Source organism: Alexandromys fortis, unplaced genomic scaffold (genome assembly GCF_014885135.2).
Source record: "Alexandromys fortis isolate MF-2015 unplaced genomic scaffold, M_Fortis_MF-2015_v1.1 scaffold_117, whole genome shotgun sequence".
In the NCBI taxonomy this organism is placed as follows: domain Eukaryota; kingdom Metazoa; phylum Chordata; class Mammalia; order Rodentia; family Cricetidae; genus Alexandromys; species Alexandromys fortis.
This window is the reverse complement of record NW_026068015.1, coordinates 5,193,180-5,203,339: the sequence shown is the minus strand read 5'-3', so window position 1 is coordinate 5,203,339 and position 10,160 is coordinate 5,193,180. Positions and strand designations below refer to the sequence as shown.

At 38.2% G+C, this 10,160-nt stretch overlaps 1 protein-coding gene across 4 annotated transcripts in view; it reads right to left on the bottom strand.

Annotated features, from left to right (window-relative positions):
* Positions 1 to 10,160, bottom strand: part of Prdm5 (PR/SET domain 5) — a 153,008-nt gene that overhangs the window by 61,450 nt on the left and 81,398 nt on the right. For 3 of the 4 annotated variants that reach the window (XR_007595435.1, XM_050162314.1, XM_050162315.1), the window contains 2 exons: positions 3,822 to 3,915; positions 2,003 to 2,163 (listed from right to left, as the gene is read on the bottom strand). The exons of the other annotated variant lie outside the window; for it this stretch is intronic. Coding sequence is in view for 2 of the 3 variants with exons in the window: in XM_050162314.1 (XP_050018271.1) it covers positions 2,003 to 2,163; positions 3,822 to 3,915 (255 nt within the window). In the remaining variant the exon portion in view is untranslated. The remainder of the gene's footprint in view (positions 1 to 2,002; positions 2,164 to 3,821; positions 3,916 to 10,160) is intronic. 4 annotated transcript variants of the gene reach the window in all.

Here is a 10,160-nt window from a genome sequence, read left to right as displayed (position 1 = left end):
AGCATGGGATAAAACCGGACTCTCTGATCATGGCGAACAATGAGGACTGATAAGAAGCCAAGGTCAATGGCAAGGGGTTTTGATCCTACTTCATGTTCTGGCTTGGTGGGAGCCTAGCCAGTTTGGATGTTCACCTTCCTAGACATGGACGGAGGGGGGAGGACCTTGGACTTTCCACAGGGCAGGGAACCCTGACTGCTCTTTGGATTGGAGAGGGAGGGGGAGAGGAGTGGGGGCAAGGGGAGAAGAGTGGAGGGAGGGAGAGAAGGGTGGGAGGAGGGGGAGGGAAATGGGAGGCTGGGAGGAGGCGGAAACTTTTTTTTTCCTTTTCTCAATAAAAAAAAAAAAAGAGATCCTATCATTCCAGTGAATGAGGAGTCAGAGCAGTAGCAGGGTTTTTCAAATTTAAACGGGAAAAAAGCTGATGTCTGAGGAATCAGGAGGGAGCAGTTTCTTCAAGTATCTACCTTCATGGTCTTCATAGTATTGTTTTCAGAATATTTTCTGAAAGTACCTTGAAAATTAGTAAAGGCAGGTAGTGTCTGTTCCAATAAAAAAAAAATGGAGTACAGACCTAAACAGAGAACTCTGCACAGAGGAATCTAAAATGGCTGAAAGACACTTAAGGAAATGTTCAACATCCTTAGTCATCAGAGAAATGCAAATCAAAACGACTCTGAGCTTCCTTCTTACACTTGTAAAAATGGCCAAGATCAAAAACACTGATGACAACTTATTCTGGAGAGGTTGTGGAGAAAAGGGAACACTTCTGCATTGCTGGTGGGAATGCAAGCTGACACTACAGCCCCTATTGAGGTCAGTGTTGCGACTTCTCAGAAAATTAGGAAACAACCTCCCTCAAGACCCACTGACCTCCAGAGAAAAATGTCGAGCTCAATAAATATCAATAAAAAAGACTGAAGAAAAAAAGATAGTTGTTTTAAGAGTAGCTGAGGGGATTAGTGATGACGACCTCAATGGGGGCGTCTAATGGTATTTCTGCAGACCATCGCATTATAAAGCCTCTGATCCAATCTAGGGATGGATTCAAACCTGATGGCCTTATTAGTATGTGGGGAAAGATAGGAGGTGGGGTCAGGCTGAAATGTGTCATTAGGGGGTGTGCCCTTAGAATAGATCTTACCCTGGCTATTCCTGTACTTTCCCTTTATGCTTCCTGTCCACACAGAGGTGAACAGATTTTATCTGCCACTTGTTCGCACCACCAACTTTGGAATTTTAATTGAGTCTGTCCTAAAATAACTTTGCCATTTTAAAGAAATTTAAAATTCATTTATTAAAATGTTGTATATTTATTTATGAAATACAAAAGTAAAAATTTGCTTGGTATATTGATACAATTAGCAAAATACAAAAAGATAATCCTGAAATCACAAATGAAACTATTTCATATGAACTGAATCAGTATGTGTCAAACACCCATTCTATACTAGGAAATCCCTAGTTTCCTACACTTCTAGTAAACACTTGAATTAGTTCTATAAAAACAACCCAGCCAAGTCGTGGTGGCACATGCCTTAACCTCAGGAGGCAAAGGCAGGTGGATCTCTATGAGTTTGAAGCTTGCCTGGTTTAGAGATTGAATTTCAGGATAGCTAGAGTAACACAGAAAAACACTGCCTGGTAAAAAAAGCAAAACAAACAAACGAACAAAAAACCTAACAAACAACAATAACCTACCACAGGTGTCATTCATATTTTCAGAAGAAACAAACTACATTAAGTGAAAACGATTAAAAGCAGACAGAGTCTTACTGAATACTTTCCAAGCATACCTATCAGTAAGGCTAAAGATTACATAAAATAAACATATAACTTTGAGATCCCATTTTATGAGAAAAAGCCTATTCTAAAAAACAAAGAAATCAGGTATTTCTTGTATAGCAAATATAATCACATATAAGTATGTCATAGATTAATATAAAACTGTCATAATTCTTAACCTTACAATGCATTCTGTCTTGATGACCTTCCCACTTACTTTCTTATGGCTCCTGAGCACTGACGGCGTAACGAAGGCCTTATTGCAGAGCTCACATCGGTACTTCTTGTGTCTTTCATGGACCACTTGGACATGAACATTTAACGTGTCCTTCCTTTTAAATGTGGCATCACAGTGATGGCACTTGAAAGTCCTTTCACCTCAGAAGACAAGTCAACAGTCACTCCACAAACATATGATTTCAGATTTTTTTGTGTTAAAATAACAGAATTCCCTAATTCTGACGTGCTACTTCTATCAGATTCTGTGTCTTAATGCTATCAGAACTTTCCCCTAAGCTTAACACCTACAAGCTAGCCAGGGACCTGCCTTTTGGTTTTTAGTGTACAGGGGAAGAGCAATAACTTCCAAAGTAAGTAGAAATTGTTTATATTTTAGTCTATAGTAAAGACATGTGTGTGTAATAACAGCCTTCACATCTCTGAAGTGCAACTAGCTGTACTGTTAACACTGTGTGAAACAAGACCTAGGACTTTGTTCTCTCTGCATCTTGTTTCCCTGCTGTTTTAACTTCATTGTTGCGTGTCTGGAGGTTGACTTTTCTAGCCCGACACCACAGTGCAGCTTCTGAAAGCCTCTTCTAGTGCTGCCCTTTATCATTCCCACTACAGAGCACACAGCACAGTCTCACAGCCACTTCAGTCCTTCCTCTAAAGCTGCTGAGAACCAAGAGGGTGACATCAAAAGTATCAGAATTCTGATGTTACAAATTCATTGCTGTTATGTGAAATAAAATTTAATTTTTCCCATGAAAAATTTCCCTAGCATCAAGTCAAATTCAGCCACATGTCTTCAATGAAGTTCACTTGTCTAAATGCTTATTCCAAAATCCATCCAGCTCTTAAACCCTCTAACATAATAATTCCTTCTGTTGTGCAACAAATTTCATTCTTTAATGACAAAGTTGTTCTGTATGAGGAAATCAAAAGTTAGGGTAAGCACTCCCCAGAGCTGTATGGTGACTAACCTGGACTGGAATTGTAGTCTGCCCTTTTCCTACAGGAAGTAGCTTTCTTCCTCAAGCCCATCACCAACATGTATAAAACCTTAAGACCTTTATTATTTTTCATATTAGACCCTAACTTGAGCTGAGAAACTTTCTTCTGTCACCATTCTGTATACTAATTGTCACAATGCCTTATATTTGGAATTTAATATTAAAGCAGCAGTAGAACTTTACATGTACATTTTTTAAAAAAAGATGTATGTCTACATAGAACATAATAAAAATTTACCCCCCCAAAAGTAGAGAAATCAGAAATTTTACATGAAGTAGGAAAGGTCCCTGCCTATCGGATAGCTGGATGCAATGTCTACAATCCCCTACTTGAATGATTGTGCTCTTGTCAGACTCAATCGAGAATATTCTCAATTTCTCCTTAAAAAAGGTGCTGGATTAGATGTGCACTCTGATTCATTTCAACTTTAAGCCTGCGAGCTAATAAAACCCTGACCTGCAACATAATTTCCTGTTACATAGGCAGCCAAGTTACCTTAATCATCAAAGTTAAAAGGGAATGAAAGTCTGTGTTTCAAAACAATGTTCACAGCGTACTGAGTGTGGGGGTATCTTTTTCCATACAAACCATAAATACTGGGAAGAGACGATGTAAAGTAAAGTATCTCATAAAATGATTAATGGAACTGTAGGAACACAAGGCAATCTGTCTTCTGTATGCTTTAAACAGATTATCTAACAATTCACAGTGCACTTCTGTGATGTCTACATTCTGAAAGGGTCTAAGAACACAGTAGGAAGTAACTCCATCTGTCCTCAGCTGCCCGAACTGGGACTTACTGTTGTGGATCAACAGGTGTCTTTGCAGAGAAAATGGGGTCCGGAACAAAGCTTTGCATTCGTCACATTGAAATGGTCGCTCCTCAGAGTGAGTCTGCAGAAGGAAGACGGAGTCAGCAGAAGAATGAGCTCATCATTACAGAATGCAGACGGCATCTTGCTTCTTCTTTATAGCTTTACTACGGAGGAGGGAAAGCACACCCATATGCACTCACAGGAAGAACACCGGTTCTGTCAAATTCTCAAATTCCTTAGAATTTCGATAAAGTGCAAAGGAAATTGTTACTCCTATCTCAAATTGCTAATGTAAACACTAATATATTTTGTAAGATCTGCTTTGTAGACCAACATGCTGTACAGTTTGCCTAGTGTATAGTTAGCCCTATACAGTGTTTGCCAGGCTTGCTCATTTTCCATATAGGCAAGAGGAAGGGTTCGCAGGCACATGGTCTCTACTCTTTCCCTAAAATCTCACTGAGGTATTTAAAGATATTTAATCCTCAGGTCTGTTTGGTGTTTAAATTACAAGAGCATGGGCTCATATGGTTAACCTGAGGTAGTATTCATTAAATACTTAATTTGTATCTAATGTCATGCTAAGTACTACACAGGGATTAATGAATTCCAAGAGCCATGTTCTTGATTAAAGATGAAAAAAATAAATGAAGATTTGCAAAAGATGCACATGTTATAAAAGTCTATGGAACACAACAAACCAACAGGCATTGAAATGATCACACAGAAGTTTAAACCAATTTGGCACAAACCATGAATAAAATCTTACTCTAAACTGTGGATAACAAAGTTTATTTATTTACAAATATTTTCAAAGTTTATTTTGTGTATATGAACATTTTGCCTGTATGTGTACCACCTGTACACCTCGTGTGTGCAGAGGCCACAGCAGGATATTGAATCTCCTGGAAGTGGAGTTACAGATGTTCATGTGGGTACTGAAAACTGAATCCAAGTCTTCTCTGCAGGAACAGCAAGTCATCTCTAACTGCAGAGTCATCATCTCTCCAGACACACATGGCAAAATTGAATAAGGTTCACAAATACATTTTTAAAGTTCTCAAAAGTCCAACGATATCCTTTCATTACAATAAAATAAATTATAAATCTGATAGGCTCTATGGTATTGGTACACAAAGCACGGGACAACTGAAGGAAGCCACTTTATTCACATCTCATTAACAGAGACGTTCACAATTTGATAGGCATGTCAGTATTCAAGTCTGAGAAGTATCTGAGAAGTATCATAGAGAATAACACTGCAACATATATCAAGATTGTTTTCACTGTCAGGAACATAAAGGGTGGAAGAAAAAGTCAGGATAAATTTAAGATATTTAAATGTGTTACTTGGACACAGAAATTCTAGATGAAAAAAAAATAGAACAGAGGAGAACATTTCTTCCATTATATAATATAAATGGCACTATGAACACGACATTCCAAACTGGCAAGAGAAGCGTAGAATATTTACTAAAGGGTTCTGATGCAACTAAAGGTGGGCTTTTCACTTCCTACGGGAGGAGAGAAGCTATATGGATTTAGTATTTTTATTCGCATTACTTTTCTGAGACACTCTTGCTATGCAGCTCATGCTGGCTATGAGCTTGTGTCAATCCTCTTGCCTAATAAATGCTGATATTACAGATACATGCCACCACATCTGGCTTCACCTATCTTTTAAAGTGAATAATAAAGCCTCAAATCTCATAGAAGAAAATGTTCCAAATTTTAAATAACAATTGAGTGGGAAAAGATTTTCTAAGTATGATGGAAAACTAGATATTTAGATTAAAATACAAATTCAATATTGTAAAGTAAAAGTGTTTTCCAATTACCAAAGACAGTAGTTGTAACACCAAATAACATTACTAATTTAAGGTTTGATGGCACAGTAATAAGAAAATGGAAAACTCCAAAAGAAAACCGGTAGATGATACCCGCACTTCCATTTGGAGGGTGATGTGGGAGTGTCATATATCAATCTGTTGATTTCATTGGTTAAGTTATAATAAACCAACTGCTTGGCCTCAGCTTAGAACATAGATGGGAGGAGTAAACAGAATAGAATTCTGGGCGGAAGAGGAAGTGAGGTCAGACTCTGCTCTGCTCCCGGAGAGACTCGACAGCTCTGCTGGAGCAGAGACGCCATGCTCAGCTCTCCCAGGCAGCTGCAACCCACGATGGACTTAGGCTAGAATCTTCCCGGTAAGCGCACCTTGGGGTGCTTACACACATCATTAGAAATGGGCTAGTCCAGATGCGAGAATTGGCCTGTAAGGGCTAGAGTTCATGGGCCAAGCAGTTCTTAAATGAATACAGTTTGTGTGTTGTTATTTCGGGCATGAGCTAGCCAAGCGGCCGGGGTGTTGGGGATGCAGCGCCGCCGCTCATATTTCAACAGGAGGGTGTCTTGTATCAGGTCTATAGTATGCACTTTGCTTTTAGGGGTTCATCCTTTTTCAAACTGAGGATACAGTGAGAACAAAATCCACAAAATTTGCTGCATCGCAAGGCTTTTGTCCTCTATGTGTGATAAATACACAACCTACGTCAGGAAGAGAGCGACACGTGCTATAGAGGAAAATAAAGAGGAGCAGAGATAGTGTTTCAGAGAACAGATTTCAAATAGGTGGCCAATAGAATTCTAGCTGAGGTGATGTCGGAGAAAAGTCTGTTCTGAGAGAACAAAGCACAGGTACCTGAGTGACAATAACAGGGACAGGGGGAAGAGGCCAGATTGCTTTTCTATTCCTAAGGATATATAAAAAAATGTCTATATTCTCATATGGAGGGTAATCACAGAACACAGAAAGGTTTTGGTAACTCAGTGTGATTTTTGGGGTTGCCTACAAAAAGAAGCACAGGCAACTCAGACATACACTATCCAGAGCCCTCTGGATGGCTTTAGGAGGCTACAGACCAACTGCAGGTCCTACCTAGTAAGCTACCTCTTACTCAGCAGTGACTGGAGTTTCACTGAGGGCCATGCTCACTGAACCCACTGAAGGCCTCTACTGAGAGAAAGTGGATAGACACGTCTCATCAGGATCATGTACTGGTGAACACAGCTTTCTGCTTCAGGTTGGCAACAATCACAACTACCCAGGACAAACGTCTATGTTTCTGCCCATGTGGCTGGAGTGATATGAATGAGGAAGAGAAGTGGGAAGATGCAGAAACAGGCAAGGGTGAAGAAAAAAAGAAGAGACCAATCATGAAGGCTAGGTCACCCTAAAGTGTTGTCAATTATTCTCAGAGACGGGAGGTCTCTAAAGGTTTTGGGCAGGTGTAGTAATAAATCAGACGAGTTGATAAGTCTGCAGAAGTAGCCTTGGATAAGAGAAGTAAGACAGCTGGTGTCTTACAAGAAGAAACAGGCCACAGGCATGAACTTGGATATGAGAGGGGAAGGAAGCAAGTATAGCCTGCAGACCCGTAAAATAAGAAGCGAAGAGAGGACAACTGTTTAGATGGCACTCATCTAAAGGGTTTAAGTGACTTTTAAAGAAAGTCATTGGCAGCAAAATATTTCAAACCTGGATTAAACTGTATAGAATTAACATAGAAGGTATCCTGCTACATATGGCATTAATATATAATTAATGATAAATTCAAAGAATGACAAATTAAAAACAGTATCTGTTGTTCATGACAGTGTCACACATGAAAAATAAAATAGATACTACTTAGTGTTTGCCAGAGAATGAACAGTAAGGCAAGCTCACAAACTGTGACCCGGAAGGTAAACTCTCTGGATTGCATTGTGGCTTACTGTTCTCAGTCGGCAAACGTACATCCCTGCGACTGACCAACTGCCTTTACAAAATACATCTGAAAGTTAGTTTACTTTATTTAATAAGGAAAATCACACATAACTTTTAGAGTGTCGCATCATTATAAAATACCATTTGGCTATACACATTCACTCACACACAATGTAGTCTGGAAAGATGCTCTAAAGTATCTGCTGAGGAGAGTTTTCCCAGGAAAGTAGGAGAATTTGATGGCATGCTTGCATTCTTGTTTCTTTCTTTACTATTTAAACTGTACATAAGTAGATACTGCTCTTTACTACACTGCAAAAGCTACTTTGTTTTAGAGCTTTCAAATTTGAGCGGATAATTTCTCTAGCCCTCCAAAAGTACTATATTCTACCATCAAACATTTTTTCTACATCTGGGACAATAACAATAATAGATATTTGTGGTAATCACAGATTAGCATATTTTAAATAATAAGCTGGTACAACATAACCAGATAGATATATTCTTTTATGGAAAAAGATCCCAACATGACCTCTGTGTTGGAATGTTATAAATTATAAATATTAGCAGTAAATTAATATGTTTAATTGACCGGAAGACCCCAAGTCATGTAAGAACTAAGAGTGTCCAGTGCTCACATGTAGATACAGAATTTGTGTTCATGAGGTGTTTTACAAGTATCAGAGGAATTTCAACTTCTTGAAAGGTATTTTATCATTAGATTTTTCACTAATTTAATAATTGATCCTTGAGCTCATAATATTTCTTCCAACTGCCAAGGCAATGATGTCATCAACATCTGCTAATGTAATAGATAAAGTTGCCATGAATTATCTTTTTAGATACTTAAATTTTTATGGAACAAATCCAACTCTGATAAAAGATATAGAGAAGACATAAGAAAAGTGTTGCACTGTACGTAACATCGATTAAAATTCTCAAAAATACCTCAGAAAGGTAGCATAGCATACAGTAAGATACCAAATAATTCTAGCCACATAGATCAAATGTTAATTTCACAGTACCAGAATAAAATTTTCCTCAGGGCCATTCATAGCTAAAATTTACTCTCAATAGGTCTATACTGTTCTATAATAAGAGTATGTATTGCTGACGGTATTTTACCTCTGGAACACACACCATACAATAAAACCAATGAAATCTTCATCATGCCCTTTTTTCCCAAGTCTCTGGGACCATTGTGGAGGTGGCAGAAAGACTCTAAGAGCAGAAGCAGTGTGACTACAAGGAAACTGTTTTCCAGGCACAGCAGGGCACATGTGAACTCACAGCAATTATGACAGCTTGAACAAGACCTACACATGTTCATACCAGACAACATTACAACACAGAGACCAGAGGTGGGCATAAAGTCCCACCCCTAGCTAAGGAGTTATTGGCAGTTGATAGTTGGTGAGAGAGGGATGATCTGTTTACTCTAAAGGTGTGACCCCTGGTAAGTCAATTGCACATCAGTAGAAGGTCATACATCAAAGAGAACGTGGGCAGCACAAAGTTAGTTGATGGTTTAGAGATAAAAGAGGACGTAAAGTTGGGCGTAGGGAAGAATGAGGGTTCATTCTGGAGGATCTGGAGTGATGGGGATGAAAATGATCAAACTATATTCTAGAAAATTCTCAAAAAACAACTAAAAATGAGAAAAAAACTAATTAAATATAGAATAGAAGTAGAAAAATAAAGAAGGGAAGAGAGGAAAGGAGTCTATTAGACAGAGTCAAACCTCTCATAAGGGCACACTCACCCAGTGTGCTACATAGAAAACCTAAAGCTGCATCACTGTTTAATCTAGATGTCTTTAAGGTTTGTAGGTTAAATTTATACAGTCATTTGTACAACTAGCTTCTTTAAAAGGCTTTCTCCTCCTCAGAAAAATACACTAAAGCTAGAGCTCTGTTGACAAGTTCAGTTTCAGTTCAGTAGAATAGCAGTTAGCTCACTCCACACAGAAAAGAGGAGGAAATACTGGAGACAAGTCCTTCATGAAAGCACTGAATATCCAAGCTTTTCATCTCTGGTTTTCTATATTCAAACTCTTCACAAACTGGGACCAAAAGTATGTTAAAGCTTTGATGTAAAGGATAAGATTGTGTTTAATTCTGTCAACAAAATCTTCTTAGATTATCAGGATTACAGATCTTCACATATAGTAATATAGTGGCTGACATGCAGTATTTAATACTTTTTTAGAAAAAAGAACTATGTACAATAATTTGTTGACAATAATGCAAAAGGATATCACCCAGGAAAATACAGGGATTGTGGTGTATGTGTGTGTGTGTGTGTGTTTGCTGATTTTTTGAGGGGAAATGAGAGTAAATACAATCCATGCTATATAATTGACCACCATGCATTCATAAATGATCTAAGGTTTAATTCCCAAGAGATGTCTATTAAGAAAAGAAAAAATAGCAAGAAAAGTTTTAAATTTGATTACAAAGAAATAATGTGCTTGTATTTTCTTCCAGAATTTCTCTCTTCTGTTTGCAAAAAGGTTAGGGCAGGTACCTAATGAAAAAGCAAAGATAAGGAGTTTTTT